General features: G+C 36.5%; 1 protein-coding gene across 10 annotated transcripts in view; it reads right to left on the minus strand.

The window, feature by feature from the left end:
* WDFY3 (WD repeat and FYVE domain containing 3) overlaps positions 1 to 22685 on the minus strand; it is a 290160-nt gene that overhangs the window by 85239 nt on the left and 182236 nt on the right. For 9 of the 10 annotated variants that reach the window (XM_049630812.1, XM_049630817.1, XM_049630815.1 and 6 more), the window contains 10 exons: positions 21000 to 21190; positions 19199 to 19351; positions 15260 to 15333; positions 15012 to 15173; positions 13278 to 13372; positions 9417 to 9537; positions 8971 to 9188; positions 5005 to 5240; positions 3665 to 3799; positions 1036 to 1215 (listed from right to left, as the gene is read on the minus strand). In XM_049630812.1, coding sequence (XP_049486769.1) covers positions 1036 to 1215; positions 3665 to 3799; positions 5005 to 5240; positions 8971 to 9188; positions 9417 to 9537; positions 13278 to 13372; positions 15012 to 15173; positions 15260 to 15333; positions 19199 to 19351; positions 21000 to 21190 — 1565 coding nt within the window. The remainder of the gene's footprint in view (positions 1 to 1035; positions 1216 to 3664; positions 3800 to 5004; positions 5241 to 8970; positions 9189 to 9416; positions 9538 to 13277; positions 13373 to 15011; positions 15174 to 15259; positions 15334 to 19198; positions 19352 to 20999; positions 21191 to 22685) is intronic. The other variant, XM_049630814.1, reaches the window with a different exon arrangement.

The following is a 22685-nucleotide window of genomic DNA, read 5'->3' on the forward strand; positions in this document are numbered from 1 at the left end:
TATGGAGAAGTCAATGTCACAGAATTTCAAATTAAGATCTGGCCCAAGGGTGGCATCTAAGAGCTGATCTATTTTTGCAAATTAAAAAAAAAACAAAAAAACCCCCAAAAAAACAGATAAACAAAACAATAACATAACCAAAGCCAGTTTGGAGCCAAGTGAAAAAAAGAAAAAAAAAAAAAAAAAAAAAAGGACCAAAAGACAAATGAGAAGCTGCTGCTGACAAGGAAAAGACATTGAGATAATACTAAAGGTCTGTTTTTACCAAAACATGAGGATTTTAAAATTACAAACAAGCCAGGGTATTAAGATCATGTGTTTTACTTGTCTTTCTTCCTAAAATCCCCTACAGTTTTATAATGAATGTTTCCACCTTTATACATGAAGAAAGGGTAGTAGGAAGAAGGTAGTTTATTCCAGGTCCCAGAATAAGTGGTAGAATTAAGAGAAAACATGAAATTCTGAAGTATAGGGAATACTGTCTTTAGGGCTTTGTTTTAAAGGACAAAAGAAGTACCTGTACTACCTATGATTATATTCTAATAATTTGTTATTACTACAGAATATAAAAAATAAAAGTTGAATGAAAGGACAAACACGGATTTCATTTTTGTATAAAAACAGTCAATCCTATAATTAATTTGTAAAGACTAAATCCAGGAGATGCTGAATTCCTGAGGTAAGGAAAGCAGAGGTTAAGTTCACTCTGACCGGAGTTCTGTAACTTGGCTACGACATTGCATGACACAGCTTTCAGCATGTAAAGCAAGAAATGGGTCCACAGTGACTCAGAGAGGGAAGTGATTAACCAGAGACTTACGAGAATATGGTAAATAAAACCAGAAGTAGAGTTCACTGTTATTTTAGAGGAAAGCAGAAGGAGAGTGTGGGGAGCAGACACCAGAGAATAATGTAAGAGGTGAGGTAGAAAGTTAGGAAACTAACTTGGTCAGAAGCTGAAAAGACTGGCAGGAAATCCCTGCCAACCACTGGAGCAGACTAATCCCAGGTAGACGTTCCCCCCACCTTTCCTACCATCTCTGAGTAAGGACGGATATTGAAGGGGAAGACGGTGGCTGCTAATGCACACAGGAAGTCAGGGCTCATCCACATGGAGGCCAGGTCAGGAACGTTGTGATATAAGTATCTAAAGAACTGCATCAGGGTCACGGGGTATTCCCGGAGCCAAGACCCCTCTTCTTCTGATTGCCAAGGCTGTCATGGGGACGAGAAAAGAAATAATACGTTAGAAAAACTGACATTGCTACAAATCACTTTAAAAAATCCATTACTCAACTTCTTTTCTAAGACTGGACATGGTAATGGTTCACAATGCTTATGAACCACATTCACGAGCAAATATCCGTCAACACATCTAGAAATAAGCTAAAACAGACACAGTACTCCTAGAAACTGACAGGACGTTTGTTCACTGGCATAGTCATAGCTCAGTAACTTGAGTCAGTGGTTTTGACTATTTATCATTATCAACATGAGAACAGTTGGTGCCAACAGTGGCTGTGTTATCCACAAAGCTGTCCTATCCTCCATCATGCTGCCATTATGTTAGGAGTAACACGAAAGATGGGGAAGTTACCTCACCTTTCTGAACCTCACACTGTCATATGTAAAATGACAACAATGCTTGGAGCCATTATGCAACCATGATATTATGATTTATAATACAAAATATATACTTGGGTCTTTGTCCCATCTCATTCTTGGCACAGAGCTACTAAAACCTTTGAAATGTCCTAAGTGAGAAAAGCCATGAAGGTGTCTTTTGTTAATTATAACAAACCCCTTGGGGTGTCTAGGTGGCTCAGTCCGTTGAGAGTCCGACTCTTGATTTTGGCTAAGGTCATGATCTCACAGTTGGTGGGATCGAGCCCCACAACAGGCTCTGCATTAACAGTGCAGAGCCTGCTTAAGGTTCCCTTTCTCCCTCTCTCTCTGCCCCTCCCCAGCTCGTGCATGCTCTCTCTCAAAATAATAAATATTAAAAAAAAAATCATAACAAACCCCTTTCAACCACATCTGAGTTAATGTTAATGATAAGATTTTTGGAAAGCCCCTAAAGATGGAGGCTTGGCAGGGAAACAACCACATGAATAGAGGACTGAAACTTTCATCGCTGTACTAAAGCCCTGTACCCTCTAACTTCTAGGAAGGAGAGAGGGTGTGGAGATTGAGTTCAATCACTAATGGCCAATGGTTCAATCATGTCAATGTAATGAAGGCTGAATAAAAACCCTAAAGGACAGGGTCTGGAGAGCTTCTGGCTTGGTGAACACACAGAGGTGCTGGGAGAACAGCAGGTAGAGAGGGCATGGGAGCTCTGTGCCCTTCTCCACACCCTACCCTCTGCAGCTCCTCCACTGACTGTTCCTGAGGCACATCCTTGTATAATAAACTGGCAATCTAAGAAGTAAGATGTCTTCCCAAGTCGTGGGAACCTCCAATTTACAGCCAATAGAGCAGAAGCACAGGTAACAACATGGACTTGTGACTGGCGCCTGACGTGGTGACGGGGGGCAGTTGTGTGGGACTGAGCCCTTAACCTGTGGGATCTGACGCTGTCTCCAGGTAGACCGCGTCAGAACTGAACTAAGCTGTGGGACATGCAGCTAGCGTGGCAAAACCCACCACACAGTCGGTGACCAGAAGTGTCAGATGTGAAATAGTGAGGTAGCAGAATATTGAGAGTAGAGGAGACACACAGGAGTGTGTTTTTCCTTCCGAGCAATACAACAACAATAACGATGATGATAAAAAGGGAAAAAGGATATATGGGAACAATACCTATCTTTTGCTAGTTGCCCAGAGAGTGACTTTTTTAACTTAGATTTTTGTATTTATTTATAAAAAGGAACTAAAACAAGACCCCAAGCATTCTAAATTAATACAATAGCAATGGTCTTTTCTAAGATGACATAAGAATAGTTTTGACTAAAATTAGGTTTGTCGGTACGTGTGATCCAAAGAGAGCTAGTAATTCCTCTTACAATGTGATCTTAAATTGTGTAAACAAATTAAGTCGTTACTCACAGTGTTCCTATAAAAGAAACAGGACATACATCTTGTCACTTACTCTTTCAATCTTTCATATCCAAGTTAGAAATAATTAGAACAAAAATGAATACAAAATAAAACCAGTGCTGACATTTTTAACCTTTAAATGAAGGCGATTTTCAAAGTTCAAGTAACATATTATTGCAATGACATATACTATTAATGTATATTTGTTATATATATACATATATGTTACAATATATATAACACTAATAATATCCATGAACACTTACAAAACACTATGTACCAGGCACTCTTTTATCAGTGCTTTGTGTATATATTAATGCCTCATTAAATCCTCACAGCAATCCTAACAGGTAAGTTCTGTTATCACCAGCATTTTATACATGAGGAACCTGAGGCACATAGAGGTTAGCATGTCTTAAGTACCAGGTATGGGATTTGAACCCAGACAGGGCTCCAGAGATCATGGTCTAATAAACTGCACAGTGAGTCCCTACAGTAGAGATAACTAAAAGGAGAGACTGTGCAATAAATAAACAGCCATGTTATCTGAGGATTCCCCTATTGATAAAAATGTATCACAGGCAGGAGGAACGACCAACAGGTTTAAGTATCTCTGTAAACTTACTGAATTCAGCATGCTTCGGAGCATCCCCAATAATAAAAAAGCAGCTTCTGTGCACACGTTATGGATAGAGGAGACCACAGTTCCACTTGAGGCAGGAACTCCAAAGATAAATGTCCAAATAGAATCTAAATCAAACTGTAGAGGTCAAAATGAATGAAGATTAGCCACTGTCCATTGTTTTCAGCTAGAGACCCTCACATGTTCTAATACTCTAAAACTTCTTTGAGACTGATTAGTTTTTTTCAAGGTGAGCAATGATGGAGAGGGATAGAGATGTAGCACTCCTCCCTCCTCTAAATTTTAAAAGTTTGTAAATTTTTACATTTATAAAGAAGAGTGAATACTATGTATCATTCTGGCTTCCCCATGTTAATAGGAAACAATGTTTTCTATTTTTTTTCCTCCAATGAAAACAAACAGAAAGAAAATACATGCTAATTAGCTAGGAGATGACATTATACCACTAACGATTTTAAGCAGGATCTTTTAAAAAAAAGCACACAGAACTTCCCCCCTCCCTCTTTTGGCAATGTTCTAATTCACATACAGGTAATATTTCACAAAATAAAAATCAGTTTAGGAGACTTATTCATAGAGTTTTATATAATACTTCATGACTATGGTGTCATGCTTATTTTGAAAAATTACATAACCAACCAAACTCTGTTAAGCCCGAATCCGTATTCTGACTTAATACAAGGGTACATACTTTCTTTTTGTTTAAAAGGTTTTGTCAATTACTAGAATCATTTGATTTAGCACTTGGAGTTATGACAGAAGTACAGTTGAGTTTAAAACTAAATTCCCAAGTCTTTGCAGTACCACAGACCAAAGCTACACAACAGTCCAAAATAGTCTTCAGTTAGGATTCAAGTAAAGTCTCAGTGTTTTCCTATTGTGGACATTATCTATCATTAAGAAATTAAAAACATTTTTGTAATCAGAATTTGCACTAAGAATCCTATCCAGTAAACTCACGGCACATAAACTGCTCTCTTTATTTTTAATTCTATAGAAATGACATTATACTTCTAGATAACATCACAGAACTCGAATTCTTCAGATCTCCATTTAAAACACCATCCAAAGTCTTTATGTGTATGGAATCATAGAGAGTAATCATTTAAAAAAAAAAAAAAAAAAAAAACCACAGAGGGAAAAAAGGACTTCTTTTTGCTAAAGTTTTCTATGGTAGCTTCATATTTTTCTGTCCCAAACCAAATCCTACATGTGAGAAAGGAATGGAATCCCTTTGGTTTTATTGTGAGCAGCCCATCATCACCCTGTGGGGGTTTTGCGGCATGTATAATCACACTTCCACCTTACTAGATAATTCCTACCTGGCAACCCTGCTTACACCGGCTGCTGATGACAGGCACACTGACCTGCAGGTTCTCAGGCAGCTCACTAACTGGCTGCTGCAGAAACAGTGCCATGAGGAGAAAGTAGAGAGCAGGGACATTAGTGTGTTTAGGAAGGAAGGACTGAAGAACTGGGAAACCAGGAAAATGACAAGCATCACGGTTAATCTCCCTGACCGTCGATCGCCCGCCAGCACTCCTGCCCACGTTGAATCCTAAGAGGAGAGGAAAGGTAACAGTAAGTACAGTAATCAGTAATCGACTGCCATGCTGTATTAACAAAGAAAGGAGTAATTCAGTATATGTGACATTTCTATCCAGAGTATTCATGTTAATAAAGGCAATTAACTACTCCACCATTGAATTAATCTTCCAGTTACAAGTTGACTTTACTATCTCTGATTTCAGCAAGCCTGTCTATTAGAACACAGGTCTTGAAAAATAGCTGAGACAATCGGATACAAGAGAGAATATAAATTCCACTCATTAAAAGAAGGACCTCGGGGCGCCTGGGTGGCGCAGTCGGTTAAGCGTCCGACTTCAGCCAGGTCACGATCTCGCGGTCCGTGAGTTTGAGCCCCGCGTTGGGCTCTGGGCTGATGGCTCGGAGCCTGGAGCCTGTTTCCGATTCTGTGTCTCCCTCTCTCTGCCCCTCCCCCGTTCATGCTCTGTTTGTCTCTCTCTGTCCCAAAAATAAATAAAAAACGTTGAAAAAAAAAATTAAAAAAAAAAAAAAAAAAAAGAAGGACCTCAAACGAGCTCTAACATTTCCCTAAGAAGAAAGTAAAATTCAAAATAGAGTCAAAGTTAGGATGCTACAAAAATGTACCTTAAAAAACTAAAACTTCTATATTTAGCATATAATTATAATGAACTACATTCAGTTCATATAGGTCATTTGTCCTGAAGATCATATTAACCTAGTTAACTTTAAGTCATCTACAAGTTTTGAGACAAGACAGAATAAATAAGCAAACTGATCTGTAATTCCATTGGGACGTTCCCCAGCGCTCCTGGACTGTGGCTGTCTATGCAGAATTCTTCCCAGAAACACAGCTCTACCAGGACGGGGTCAGGGCTTGCGGACATGGCTTACGCAGCATCAGCCTTTCTAGCAATCTTGCTCCCTCCATAACATAACTCATCAGGACACAACTCCAATAGTTAGTTCTTCTCCCTCCCCAAATCTAGCACAGTGCTCCGAACAGAATAAACGCTGGTCAGAGTTTCAGTGTAAAACTTGTGTGAAGGGCAACCAAGAGATGAAGGATTGATTTCTACTCTGGAGCACTCTGTATTTCAAGTGAATATTCATTTTTTCCTTCCAATTTCTTTTTTCTAGGATGAAGTAAGCATGTAACTTGCTACTATTTAAAATAATAAAAGAGAAATTTGCATCCAGCTAGCTTTTTAATAATTTCATCCTAACCAACTGCTTCATGAGTTGTGAATTAATCTTCTGATGTTCGTCTAATTAAAAAATTGTATAGCAATTTACCGACCTCTTTCCCATATCATCTCATTTCTCACACACAATGAACATGTGAGTCAGAGATTACTATTATCCTTTCTATAACATGGAAAATATGCAATTTGTTCAAAATCACAAAGTTGAAGATTGCTGCTGCTAGGATTTGAGCTGATGTCTGTTTTAGAGCCTGTGAAGTTACACGGTGTCCCCTGGTCTTCTTAATGACACTGCCACATTTCTGAAAGACCTGGCCGCTGGTGATTTTTGCCTACAGTGAATTCTCAATGAAATCACCACTATAAAAAAGTCTTGAGCTTTAAGAAGTCAGAAGACATAAAGTGGTATTTTATACATTAAATAGGAAAATAAATTTTGAATAAACTGCAGGTCCTAAATGAAAACCAATACCAACATTCATTTGCCTTTCTATTTTTCCCTATAATTAATCTTAAGGAATACTTAACATGTTATTAACAATTAAACATTAATTTAGATTCAAGTTACAGATATGGAAGGTATTTTTATAAAAAAAATTTGACAAAAACTACCAAATGTGAAGAAAACAAAGACATTAGGTTGCTCATCACATCAGACAGAAAGAGAATCAAATGATAGGACGCGTATCTGTAATGCATACACCTATATGTGTGTGATCACACAAGTATTCAGGGAAAATTTAGTTAAATTGAACCAAATTTAAATTACACTTAAGTTCCTAGATTTCGCTCTGAGAACAAGAAGAGCATATGCAATTTGTAAGCAGGTATAAAAGAAGACAAATTCCAAGGCATGAAGTCAGGCCAGATATAGAAAAGGCACCTTTTTTCTGATACTACAGACAAAAGAACAGGACTAACACTTAGAAGACGGTTACTCAGACACCAATACTATCTGACTCAGGAACCTTATGCATGTAACAGTCTTACTTTCCTAATTAGAGAAATTATTCCTTAAGTTTTACTTACTAGCTTTATTTCATATGAAGTATAACAAATCCATAAAATATACACCTGACTCCATAATCATGAAGCTCAAAAGAGATGAAACATGTTAAAGAATTTTGTAAAGCACAATGTGCTATATAAACCTCAGGTGTTACTACTGTGGTTTTTGGCTTTCAGGGGGAAGTGGTGCTCTCTGTTAGTGTTTGAAACTCTCATACTCCACAGAACTCACATTCTGCTGTGCCTTCCATTGCTTGCTCTCTTAGTAGCTATTATTAAGGTCAACAAGTGCAGTGTTTTGCTACCAAACTGTTCCTAACAATAACATTTGTAGGCTATATCCCTCCCCTAGAGTCAATGTAAAATAGTCATTGTTTTTAAACCATGAAAGTGTCTATAATGATAATGTCTAATATATATTTCAAAGCCATCAATTTTCTCGAGCAATCATTTCACCGTAAATTCCTTTCTTCATTACAAGGTTTCTTAAGACATTTTCCAATGTGAAATAACAGTAAAATAATCTTATGTTGTAAACTCAGTCCTGTATCATTTTCTCTGACATATGGATCAGATGCAGGCATCACTTAGGTATTGATGCTTTTACTTTTTTTTTTTTTTTTACAGATAAATCACATATTCAATTTGGATCCCTAATTTTCCCACCTGATAAGGGTAAACAGGTATTTTTGATCCTTATTCCAGAATATAACTATATATGATTTTAAAATGTAATATTATAAAGACAAATGTTTTTAAAATATATATTTCAAGAATTTAAAAAATACTTTATGAATTGAATGACTATGGTTTTCAATAAAAACATTATTTTAAATATATATTTTCTAAAATGAGAACACTAATATGAATAGAAATATAGCTGCTCAAATGAATCTAACATAGGAAACTGTAATTTTCTAATATTACTTAAATGCTCAGTCCCACATTGAAAATAGCACAGAACTAGCAAGCAGAGAATAAGGAAACTTGGCTGAAACCTCGAGCTAATTAAATCTTTGAGAGGCAATATCATAAAACGGTTAAAAGCACGGGCTTTTGATCTAATCGACCTGGATACAAATGTTGACACTTAGCTGACAAGTGACTTCATACCTATGCTTGGTTTTCTCATAAGTAAAATGGCTATGATAGTATTTATACCTCATAGGACGACCATGAAAATGAAAATGTTTAGTAACTGGCACAGAACAAGCACTCAAAATACTGATTATTATTAACTGAGTTTGGATGATTTGCTAATTACTTACTTATACATAAGAAAGGGAAGTATACAACAAAAAGATGATAAGGAATTCCCTTGACTTTTCACATCTTGAATATCCTGTCTAACTTCAGCTTGATTTGCACTTAAAAATGCAGAATTTGAAACTTTCTAAGCTGTTCATTCATTCATTCAAATTCATGACTCTTAATGGTTGTCAGATGAACTGAAGACTGTAAGCTTTCACAAGATTTAAAAACAAAGTACAACAGCTTATTTTATAGCAGCTGATGGTAAAAGTCCCATACCTAATACAGTTCCGATCTTATTAGTTAAGACAGAATCTGTCTGTTCCAGCCACCCTCCACCGCTGAGTCCTTCCTTAAACTTGATGAGAATGGACTGATTACTCAGCAGCACGACAAGAATCCTCATGGCTGCTGTAACTGTGGTGGAGTGCAAGTGTTCTTCCATAAACATCATAATCCAGTCGAAGCCCAGTGTCCTAACCAGTTCTTCACAAGCTCTGTGTAAAGGTAGATAATTAAGAAGAAGAAAAAAACAGAACATTAATTTCAAGTGTTAGGATTTCTAATTTAAAAACATACATAAGTAAGACTAGGTTTTGTTCTCAAGATACTATAAATTGCAAAGTTCAAAAGATCTATTAAAAGTAGCAATTCTTGCTATTGTCTACTATGAATTAACTAGTGATAACCACTGGTACCATCAATTCTAAAAAGATCTTACTTACTGCAAATTAATGCTTGTCTTTTCTTTAGATGTATAAACTAGTTTTAGCAAGATATCTAGAAGTCTGTTCCTCAAAAGTATAAGATTAGCAGATACAAGACCTCCAAAGTCTTCTTCAGTTCCTACAATGAAAATATATACATTAAATTGCCTTAGTAGATAAACCAGTATAAAATATATAACACTGTTCTAAGAAATCTCACTGAAAATTACACCTTTTAGAAAACATTTTCTCCAAAAATAAATAAACTTTAAAAAAAAATTTTTTAAAGGGAGGCTCAGTTGGTTAAGTGTCTGATTTTGGCTCAGGTCATGATCTCGCAGTTCATGGGTTCGAGCCCCATGTTGGGCTCTGTGCTGACAGCTCAGAGCCTGGAGCCTGCTTTGGATTCTGTGTCTCCCCCTCTCTCCGCCCCTCCCCCACCTGCATACTGTCTTTTTTTCTCTCTCTCAAAAATAAACTTAAAAAAAAAAAAAAAAGAAAACATTTTCTCTAGGAGTACTTTAGAATCCTGAAAATTGTTCATTTATATTTGACATGATCTAAACAAGCAATAAAAGACTGTAAATCTTTTCTTACATTAATATTTCTCCACCACCACCAACAGAGGGGAAATTAGTCACGTGAATAAAAACAACAATCCAAATCCTTAATTTCCAGTTTCATTTTGAAGGATATATATAGTTAAATTTACCAAATTTAAAAATGAAAAATAGGAAGCATAAACTATTCAGTAACTGTAATAAGGAGACTTTGAATTAAATAGCACAGAAGAGAGGCAAAGGCACACAAGTGTACAAGAGAAACTGGAAAAGCAAGGGAGGGAGACAGAAAGCTTATGGTTCTCAATGGCATGGTGCAGCCTTCTGGGCCCAGCCGGGACACTGATGGGCTATAGGCTGGTAAATCACAGTCCCCAGGCCTTCCTTTATTCCAGAATTGAAGTTCGGGCTACATTAGTTATATGCTTTTACTTGTTTGGGCAAGAGACACTTTTTGCCTTTAAACATTACCTTTTAAAATGCTAATTTTGTGCCTTAAACATTGGTAAGGATGCCTCAAGCTTACCTAGGGGAACTCAAGATTCCCTTCCCTTCTAAGAGGGAAGACTGGTATTTGATAAATTGCTTTGTTGAAAACATACCATACAACCTAAATTGAGATAAGAATCACTTCCTTTCAATTATTTCCTTTTTGAATTACTTCTTTTCAGGAAAATGGTGATCCAACAGAAATGAAAAATTCTCCTTAGATTTATATCTAGTTTTCTGTCAGTTTTGTTTCTCTTAATTTTCAAATACAGTTTAAAACAATAAACTCTGAACTTCCAGCTTAAGTTGTTTCCACTCCGACTGATGCTTTCTTCCACAGTGCACTACCCTTTTATGCTATTTTATTCTGCACTGATTATTATATTGCTCTTCAGCATTATTCAAACCATTTTATTTTTTGTAGGTGTATCCTGAATGCTATATAAACTACTTCAAAGAAAAAACTATGGTTTTATTTGGAACATTATATTATAGTTAATGTAGTCTTCAGTTCATATCAAATAAACAATAAGTGTCATATACTAACAAGACCAACAGTGTGCTTCTGACTTTCTCTATTATTTCAAATGGCAATGAAGTGATGAGAATACCAATGAACTTGGCGTATCAACAGAAATATTTGCTAATTTATACATCCCCACTACTGTACTCTTCTCAAAGGATATTTTACACTAGTTGTGCTAATTGAATTCAACAACTAGCAAGAAATATGGAGACTAGAGAAATATTTGTCTCACATCTTTTTATACTTGAAACAAGTGTTATATATTTCCAAAGATTTTTAAAGTACTTTCAATAATATCTGTTTACTTGGCTTATATTAATTCAGAGCTAAGATATAATCTGTGCATATGAAAGAAAAATGTAGTGGTTAAAAAAAGCTTACAATGTTGGTCTGGATTGCCTGGGTTCAAATGGAAGTAGTATGATCTCAGGTAAATGTCTTTTACTCATCTTTCTAGGCCTCAGTTTCTCCCCTTGTAAAACTAGGAGAGCAATAATACCTATTTCATAGAATTGTTACAGGAATATAAAAAGCAGTTAAATAGTACCTGGCAGACATTAAGCACTCAGTAAGTGTTATTCATTGATTTTATCTTATGCTTCTCATCCCCTGCTAATTCGCTTTACCAAAGAAACATCAACATTGTTCCAAATGAGGCAGTAGATGAGTGGTCATCAGCAGTCTTATGTTCTGTTAGGATTTGCAGCAAATCATTCAGCCTCTCAAATCTTAGTTTCTCTTTTGAAAAACGTGATTACAACACTTCTCTTCTTATTCATGAAGCACTGTAGAGGCTGTGCTCCAGGCGGTATAGCCAACATGGAGGAGAACACCTTTGTGAGGCACTGACTCAACAGTATTTTTCTCCCCTGCCCAGGTGGATAGTGGCGTAAGGGAAGTCATTTATGTGACACGATTTTGGAACAATGTAACATTACAGGTAATAATGTAAGTAATGCTGACAAATATAAGATATTGTGAATTTAATTATAAGTCAACCTAAAAGGTTCTTCCGGAGTGCCTGGCTGCTCAGTGAGAAAAGCAAGTGACTCTGGTTCTTGGGGTTGTGAGTTTGAGCCCCACACTGGGTTAAGAGGTGACTTAAATTAACCTAAAAGTAAATAAAAATAAAAGGTTCTTTCAATGCTTCCCAAACAAATCTCCTATCCTAGAATATATAACAGGAAAAATACAGAACAAGGGGGGGAAAACATGCACCACATGAAGAACATATATGAATAAAAAACATGCACCAAATTAAAAAAAAAAAAATGGTTGTCATGGACCCCAAATCCCGCAACTTACGAAACTACTTTCATTTTATATTTACATAAAAGATTCTAAGTAAAATGTTTTTTTCTAAATGACTACTAAATCTTTAACAGGAAGACAAAAATAATAGTTATACAACTATAATTCACACTAGCAAGTGTCTGTGTTTCTAAAGAAATGTATATAAATTTTAAAAAGTCAATTAATGCTCAAAGATCACAGAGTTGAGGCTCCTAGGGAGCTCAGTCAGCTAAGAATCCAACTCTTGATTTCGGCTCAGGTCATGATCTCACATTTTGAGAGTTTGAGACCCGCATCCAGCTCTGTGCTGACAGCAAGGAGCCTGCTTGGGATCCTCTCTCCCTCTCTCACTCTGCCTTGTGCCTGCTCTCTCTCTCAAAATAAATAAATAAACTTAAAAAAAAAAGTCACACAGAATAGAGTTTGCTATTTAAAGGAACACTGCTATGAATCCTCTAAGAATATGAAAGATTTAATTAATATATTCTATTTTTAAGTTTGTTTTTACAGTGATTTGACAACTCTGTATGTTATGCTATGCTCACAAGTGCACCTACCATCTGTCACCACACAACACTATTATAATACCACTGACTATATTCCCTTATGCTGTACCTTTCATCTCCATGACTTTTCTTTTTTCACTGCTTTAAGACTGTGTTTTTAATTCATGTATAATTAACATCCAGTGTTGTATCAGTTTCAGGTGGACAATGACTCAACAGTTCTATACATTTCTCCATGCTTGTCAAGGTAAGTATGCTCTTTATCCCTGTTATTTCCCCATCTCCCCACCCACCTCCAGGGAAGATTTTAAAGTAAAATCCACACCCTATTAAATTCCATAGGTAATTTTGTACTTCTGCATATTGTACAGGCTTAAAGACAACTGCGAAAGACCAGAAAAAGCAATGTAAGGAGAAAAGTAATATAATAGCATCATATGTAATTCTAAATTGTGCCAGAAAACGGGGCGTGGTAATTACTTTTCAAGCCCCAGACTTAGCTCACCAGTATCAAGCTTCTCTTCATTGTTTATTTCCATAACTACAAATTTCTCACAAACTGCAAACGTTGGTAAAGTAGAAGAAATAAACTGGCCAAACCTTTAAATATAAGAAAAAAAGTTACAGATTTTAGATTTTTCTCTGCCCGAAAAAAACAAAAATATAAAGAAAGAAAACACAAAGAAATGAAAAAGTAGTACTCCTTGTTTTAAATAATCTCTTACAGACCTTTAGGTGATTGCATTTGTTTTACTTCCCCTAGGACCATCTCAATTAACATTACCTGTAACAATGTTTTAAAATAGGCAAAAATATATTCCCCCAGAAATATGAGTCCTTTAATGTACTAACCCTTTAATGCACTTTGAGAACCAAATAGTATGATCCAAATTAAAATGTCCTAAAAAAATAAAATAAATAAATAAATAAAGTCCTAACATTATCTATGTGGATCAACGGTAGCCTAGTAGACAAGAACCTGGGTTTTGGAAACACAGGTAATGTTAAAATCTTGGCTCTATCAGTTTTTAATCTTGTTACTTGAGGCAAGTAGCTTAACTTCTCTGGGTTTTAATTTCTTAATCTGTAAAGTAGAGAAAAATAAAAAACTTGGTAGGTTTCAGGGATAATTTTAACAAAGTGATCATTAAGAGTTCCAGAATGGAACTATTTAAATCTAGATTTAAATAAATGTTGTTAAATGGCAATAAACAATTATCTCCAAAATAATTTTTAAACTCCAGTTTTAAATCTTTTGCCAAGTTACAAAAATGTCTTCAAGGTAAATGAATATCAAAGTGAGTGATTTACATGCTACACGAATCAGAGACTAGTCTACTGGGAATACTCTAATCAGTCACTCTGATTTTCACCTGTGATACCTGGTTGATTACATGAAAACAGTCAAACTGAGTTTAAACAATTCTCTATTCGGAAAATACTTTGGTTAGACAGCTTTTTTCTTCCATTTTTGGCTAAGATGGGAATTACCAGGTGGTAAGTAAAACTATTCTACAGATAATCCATAAATATGCCTTAAGCCATTTCTCATTAGCAGCAAAATAATACATCATATAAAAGGTTTGAAATATACAAAAATAAAATATCACCATCTGTCTGGGTGATAGAAAATAAATATATAAAAGAGATGGCATGCCTGCTACAGGGTGTGTGTGTGTGTGTGCTCATGCACAGGTGCACACTTGTGCACATACACTTGAGAAGTAGTAGGGGTTAGGGAAGACGTACCAAAAATTGCTATACTGAACACTTTTATGTCCAGGACAAACTCTCACTGGGCTCAGTCCTACATATTTTCTCGTTCACTAATGACAACAACTGGTTTTGCTTTATAAAGGCAAGGGAGGGGCGCCTGGGTGGCGCAGTCGGTTAAGCGTCCGACTTCAGCCAGGTCACGATCTCACGGTCCGTGAGTTCGAGCCCCGCGTCAGGCTCTGGGCTGATGGCTCGGAGCCTGGAGCCTGTTTCCGATTCTGTGTCTCCCTCTCTCTCTGCCCCTCCCCCGTTCATGCTCTGTCTCTCTCTGTCCCAAAAATAAATAAAAAATGTTGAAAAAAAAAAATTTATAAAGGCAAGGGGATATTTTTTGTGCTTACAAGTATCTTGAATGTTAACATTATAGGTATCACACAGGCCTAAGAACCAATTTCGTCTCATTCATTTTAATCTCATTGGTACTTTTAGTTAATAAACAGACAGATGCAGAAGTTGTCACTACCTGAGCAGATCATTGCTGTTGGGAAAACCTTGCAGTAAGAAGCTCAGCACATTACTAATGGCAGCAATGGTAGGCTGGGATAAAGACATATCTCGAAGAGTCAGGAGCAACTTGGGGATTAGCTGGAATTCCCTCATTAATTTGGCATTCTTTGAAGCTTCACTAGAAGAGAAAGAAGACTTCATATGGTCTGTGCTTATCATCTCTTCTATAATTGAAAAATAAACTACACAGATATTAACTAATACCTGGACTCAGTGAGCAGCTCAATAAAGTGTTCAAATAAGGAAAGATGAAGTTCATACGGTGCATGGAGCCAAACCTACAATAAAAAGAAAGAAGAGTGGTTGGTATATTTAGGGCTAAGAAATACCCAAATGACTATCCAACAAACATAAATGCAGCACATAGAACTTATTTCACTTATATAGCTAACTGACTATAACCACCTTATAAATTTTTATTTGGTGAAGCCCTATGAAACTGTTTGTACAGAAGACTTCTGGTTCTCTTCATAAAGGATTAATTGCTATGGAATTACCCTCCTAAACAACTGGAAAGGCAAGATCTATAGAAAGCTTATATGGAAATCAGTGACTGAATATTATTACTGAATACTGAACACAACATACGGAAAAGAATGAATACTGAATGCTGTGCATTGAAGACAAAGACTAAGTGACCGAAATCTCATGTGGGGTCCAAAATTGGAAATAACCACTGCAGAACTGTACACCAAACAATTCCTGGAACTTAACAAAGGTCTGAGACTGGTTTGCACTCCCACCAAAGAGTGGGTAGATTTCATAATACATGGGGAGTTAGGTAGAGGCCTTAGAAGTGAAAAACTGAGTATTCGTGCTAGACTAAAGGTAACTCTAGGGCCACCCTAACAAATCCTAATAGTGTGCATCAAAAAGATAACTACAATGCCAGAGCAAAGTTCAATACTTTTATAAGGGAAAACAACTAAGTCTAGCACTTAATGATGTAAAATTCAGTATACAATAAAAAATTACCAAGTATGCAAAGAAAAAGGAAAATAGGACACATAAGTAGGAGAAAAATCAATTATTACATATAGCCCAGAAATGACAGATGTTAGATTATTATGACTTTAAAAAAGCTATTAAAAATATGCTCCAAGGGCACCTGAGTGGCTCAGTCAGTTAAGCCTCTGACTCCTGATTTTGGCTCAGGTTGTGATCTTGTGGCTCATGGGTTCAAGTGCGTCAGACTCTGCACTGACAGTGTGGAGCCTGCTTGGGGTTCTCTTTCTCTCCCCAGCTCTCTGCCCCTCCCCCGTTCCAGCTCACTCTCTCTCAGAATAAATAAATAAACTTTAAAAAAAATAAATAAAAAAATAGGCTCCACATGCTAAAGAATGTCACCAAAAATCTGAATATGGGAAGGAGAAACAGAAAAGAACCAAAGATGCAAAATGAACTTCTACAGATGAGAAGTAAAATATTTAAAATAAAAAATATACTGGATGGAACTAACAGCAGATTGGACACTGCAGAAAATAAATCAGTGAGCTTGAAGACACAACTCAAAATCGAGCATGAGAAAAAGAATGAAAAAGAAATTACTAGATAGAGCATTAGAGACTTGCAGGAAAATACCAAGTAATCTATCACATATGTAATTGGAGTCCAGAAAAGGTGGTGGGGAGGGCACAAGGAAAAATAGCTGGAAAAATAATGCCTAAAAAATTTTGAATTTGATAAAAATGACAAACTCACAGATCTAAAAGTCAACAGACTCCAAGCAGAAGAAATATAAAAAAAAAAAAAAAAAGGAGTGACTGACATCTTTAAGGTATAAAAAGAATTTTGAACAGTTTACTAGAATTCTATTCTATGCAAAAATACCTTTCAAAAAAAGAAAAAAATAAAGACTTTTTTAGACGGAGAATTTAAGGCTAGTAGGCACTATGAAAAATGTTAAAGGAAGTTTTTCATTTAGAAGAATTATATAAGATGGAAACCTGGATCTATACAAAGGAAAAAAATGCCATGAATATTATATATGTAAGTAATTATGTATAAAAGAATTTTTGAATGTCTTTAAAAGATAACTATTTAAGCAAAAATAATACAGAAAGTATTGTGGAGATCCATAAACATATAGAAGTAAAATGCTGGACAATAAGAGCACAAAGGACAGAAGGAGAGAAATGGAAGTGTATCTTTGCAAGGTTTCTACACTCTAGGTAAAGTGGTATAATATACTTTGAAGACAGACTGAATCATTATAGAGGTCTATTATAAATTCTAGAACAACCACTAAAAAAGAAAATGCCTATATTCTATCACCAGTACTTTACTTTTATCTGTCAAATGCTGTTTTAAAAATAGGATGAATTAAGTATTATAGACGATTATGGCTTACAGTAATTAGGAATGCTATATGATGCCATAAAGTGTGCAAGGTAATTTAAAATGAAGCCAAAACTTGTCAAACAACTAAATTTCTGATGTTTGTATTATAAGATTTTAATCAGATACTTAAAACTAAAAGTAACCCATGATTTAAACATATCAGTTACCAGATGAAAACAAGCCGGGCTTCATTAGGTAGGTCTCCTTAGTACTACCAGAGTTCTCTCTGCATACCTTTTTTTTTTTAAAAAATTTTTTTCAACGTTTTTTATTTATTTTGGGGACAGAGAGAGACAGAGCATGAACGGGGGAGGGGCAGAGAGAGAGGGAGACACAGAATCGGAAACAGGCTCCAGGCTCCGAGCCATCAGCCCAGAGCCTGACGTGGGGCTCGAACTCACGGACCGCGAGATCGTGACCTGGCTGAAGTCGGACGCTTAACCGACTGCGCCACCCAGGCGCCCCTCTCTGCATACCTTTACCTCTGTGCTTTCACAAGTTTTTAATCGTCTATTTATTTGCTTTTCTCTTCTAATGGACTAAATGCCTGGAGGCAAGGACTCTATCTTTTATTTTCACATCATTAGCACCTAACACAATGCCCGGCTCAAAGATGCTCAGTAGGTATTTTCTAAAAGAATGAGAGGTTTGTGTATTATAGTTTTAAATATCGGGTTGAGAAATGTATACTTTATTGTGTTGGAAGGGAAATCACTGCAAGTTTCTGAAGAAGTGATATGATTATGCCTCAGAAAGAATGAGGTCAAAAGATCTATGGACAGGCTGAGGAAAGGGGGAAAGAAGTGATAGTTATCCTAGTAGGTAAGAGGAGTTGATTAGGGCTTAGACTAGGATGTCAAAGTAGAAACAAAAAGGTCAACTACATGAAATATGGAAGTACAGTCTATAGGACTTAATTTCAGACTGTTTATAAACAGGGAAGAAGAAGAGGGATGATTTTTCAATTTCAAGCCTCAGTGACTAGGGACATGGTGGTATTATTAATAGAAACAGAAGTTAGAGGGAAGAACTAATTTGGGGAAGGATGGTTAAGTTCAGTTTAGGTGTTGCTGGGACATAAAACGAAAATGTTGAGCAAGAGATCGGAACTAAGTGTGGAAATTAGATGTCAAGCTAGAGATTCAGATTCGGGGCTCAACTTTGTAGAAGATGAGGCTATGGGATGGGGTAAGAACCTCAAAGAAAGAAAATGATAAAAAAGATAAAGACAGTGGACGATTTTATGTAAAATAATGAAAATTCCAGAGCCAGAAAATTATGGGGAAAGCAGTGAGAAAGACACAGGAGCCAGGACAGTGCTGCCTGAGGGCGAGCAAGAGAGCTGAGTGCTGTGAAAAGAGGGAGACCCTGCATCATTTGCTCTGGAGCTGTGGGTACTAAAGATGGAGTATAGGGCCAGGCTGCTAATACACTTCCAGATAACGTTTCAGGAAAGCAATTAGGGCACACAGCCTGTTTGTTAGGAATTTAAAATAACTGACAAGACAGAGCTTACAGTATTTATGAGGCAGAAGAGTTCCAGCCTAGACTTTACAGCTAGCACACATTAAGTACTAGGCACCACTGTGGGTGGCAGGGATATAGATGGAGACATGATCTCTCTACACATGAAGCCAACAGCTCCACAGGGGGTTTAAATAATAGTTCAATACTAAACTATTATTTAATATTAAACTATGTGTTTAATACTAAAATAAATATTTAAAAGTTAACTCTATCAACATACAGAATAAGAAATGGATTCACTGACTATATATTACCAGTTAGTATTCATGTACATACTTCGAAATCACAGAGTAGATCCTGGAAGGCAGTTGAATTTGGAATAATGGAGGTCTCATGTCCACTATCAACAGTTCCCACCAAGGAAAACGTTAGATGGAGAATGTGGCTGTTGAGGAGGGAACGTTTCTTCTTAAGCAGCATTGCCAGCAACTAAAAGGAAGCAATACCAAATGCTTGATCAGTCATCACAAACATACACACACACACACAAACACACGTGGGAGACCTCTATGTAAAGCAATTCCTAAGACTTCTAAGCTGACTTCTATATTTTTATTATGACAATAGAACATTAGAGAAATCTGAAATGAAGGGTAATCCCATCACTATCATTAAAATATCTTTTACCTTTTCAATTCATATATATGTAAATTGTTGCCATCATATGCATACAATTTTTTCTCTTTTTCCATAACATTTTATTGAAAGGATTTTTCTTTTGCAACATAGACTTTATGATTACAATTTTATTTTTTATTTTTATTTTATTTTTTTAACGTTTTTATTCATTTTTGAGACAGAGAGAGACAGAGCATGAATGGGGGAGGGTCAGAGAGAGGGAGACACAGAATCTGAAACAGGCTCCGGGCTCTGAGCTGTCAGCACAGGGGCCCGATGCGGGGCTCAAACTCACGGACCGCGAGATCGTGACCTGAGCCGAAGTCGGCGCTCAACCGACTGAGCCACCCAGGCGCCCCTATGATTACAATTTTAAAACGGGTGAATGTGGGGTGCTTGGATGGCTTAGTCGGTTAAGCGTCTTGACTTCGGCTCAGGTCAGATCTCACGGTTTGTGAGTTCGAGCCCCACATCGAGCTGTCTGTTGTCAGCACAGAGCCTGCTTCCGATCCTCTGTTCCTTCCACCCCACTGCCCTTCCCTGCTTGCACTCTCTCTCTCAAAAATAAATAAACATTAAAAAAAAATTTTTAAAAAAGGTTGAATGATAGGTTCTGGAATGGTTTTAGAATCATTAGTCATTCTCATACTGTTGGAACATTTAGATGGTTTGTATATTTTCATGGTAAAATATGCCACAACAATCATTTTGAAAGTTCTGCAAAATAAAACACTTACCAAAATAGTGTGATTAAATCTACAGTAAACAGTAAAAAGTTTATTCACTACTAATGAACTACCGGCTACAAGTTAGAAAAGGCATTTGTACTTCACCTACACTAGAGGGATTTAATCTTGCTCCAAATACTTGTTTCTCTTCTGACAAATCACTTTCTGCCTAAACCTAGTAGATTGTGAATATATGAACACTGTATATATTTTAAATCCCACATGACTATTCAGGATTAGCAATGGCACAGATATTATACAGTGGCTCTCACATCCACTAGGTAAGTAAAGGCGGGGATAAAGACACCCACACTAGGTGTGGAAGGGAGAGACAAGGAAAACAGGGAAATCTCTGGATCTATCACCCATCTGGCAGTCTCTAGAGCAGCTGGCAATATGACCCTATTTCATTCCACTCCTATTTCCATAGAGGAACATAACTCCAAACTAGCAAATCTATGAAATATATCGAAGCTATACTGAGATAACACAGCCTAATTCAAGAGTTTAGGAAGTGAGATTTGGTGCAATAGGCTAAAAAGCTTGAGCCAAAAGAAACAATTCATCTTCTCATTTGAAATACATTAGTTTTACTAAAAAGTACTGACTTTTAAAGTTTACTTGGATGAGATCATTCTTCCAGAGTTTGAAAAAAATATGTATAATGAAAATTGAGAAGATTTTTTTTTCAATGCCGAGTAAAGTGAAGGCAAAGCTCTATGGTTACAAACCTGGTAGCCCTTGATTCTTTCCATTTCTTTGCTGGCTAGTGGGTTACTCTTGACCACACAAACCAGGGCCTTGACTGCTGCATAGAGCCCTTCCACATCAGAAGCCATGGCCACCAGACCCAGGATGGCTGCAGCTCCACCAATGTACTGCAAAGTAGTGGCAACAGGCTTAGGGACAAATGTTCTTACTCCTGATCAAAAGATAGTGAAGAATAATTAAATTCCCCATGTAAACAAGAACTGAATAAATCATCTTAAGAAGTATTTAATTTTAAATTATACTTAAAAGTAAATAAACACCTCTATCTTAAAACAAAAATTCTAAAAACAAATCCAAGGTAGGATGTGGAAGGTAATAAATGCGAATGTCTACACTCTCAGAGATGAGGTGGGAGTAAAGGAGTGAGTAGAGAAGGGCTGGATTTGAGAGCAAGCCCAAAGGTTCCGACTGTGTAGCTTTGGACACTATAAAGAAAAAGCACAGAGGCATTGGGAACACATTTCTGAGGTGAGTGAGAATGCTTTATTAGGTACTGCTGGGGAATAAACTTGGGGAGGGCAACAGCACTTTAACTCTGAACTGGGGAATGGGATGCGGATGTCATCCAGGCAAGGACCAAGTATTCCCAAGAGAAGCCAAGCTGGGCACCTCACTGACCATCACTCAAAGCTCTCCTAGTCTGAGTAACACTGCATCAGTGACCCTAGGAGAGCATAATCATGTGGAAACACAGGCCTAGAACTAACTTCATGTCAACTAAAAAAGACTGCATCTATATTCCTAACCTTGTTTTTAAAAAAAGGCATTGTTTGAATGTTGTTTGTCTACTAATCAAGATTGAGTTTTCCAAAAATTAAACTAACATGTGTTTTATATTTTTGTATGCTTTGCAGCATGCATAACACTTGCATATATTATGGCACAAAATTTTGAAAACTACCTTGTAAGGTAATTAGGACCAATATTACTAGTTTACAGATAAGAAGTTGAAGTCTAAAGAACTCAAATGTCTGGTGTAATGCCACAGAGTGACAGAATAGGAGCTAGAACCTCAATCTTTGAATTCTTCACCCACTGGTCTTTCTACTATTCCATGTGCTGCTATATTTTTGCAAAGGACATAGTTCAGGCTCAGTAAATACTTGCTGTTATCAAATAAAGAAAAACCACTATGTGCCTTAGCATAAAGGAAACTGCTTTATTACGCAGTGTAGTTAAAGAAAAAAACCAAAGTTAAGATATGTGCATATCGAGGCAATAAAAATTGCCAATGTCTGGTAAACATGTAGGAGTCTGACTTGCATAACACTAACTTTCTGCTAATCTAAAGAGAACCAATATTATGTATTGATTTGTGTGTTAAATATAGAATGGCTGGTTCTGAATTTTGAATCACCTGACTGGATTATATCTCAGGATTCTATCTAATAAAAAAAAATCAACTCTTTTTAAGCAGACATCAAGTATAAGGCTCTGCAGAATGTCTACCAGCTCTAATGTTTACTATAGTTGGATTCACTGTTTACACTCCAAAGCTCTTATGTCTACCTCACTTCCAAATAATAGATACACTCACGGGTGTCACCAACACTGAAGAAAACTATGCAATTTTCATCAATATGTCTCTAAGTCTTTACATCTGTCCCTAAATGTAAGTGTGAAATTTACCTTAAAATTACACAGAA

The sequence above is a fragment of the Panthera uncia genome, chromosome B1, assembly GCF_023721935.1.
Source record: "Panthera uncia isolate 11264 chromosome B1, Puncia_PCG_1.0, whole genome shotgun sequence".
Classification (NCBI taxonomy): domain Eukaryota; kingdom Metazoa; phylum Chordata; class Mammalia; order Carnivora; family Felidae; genus Panthera; species Panthera uncia.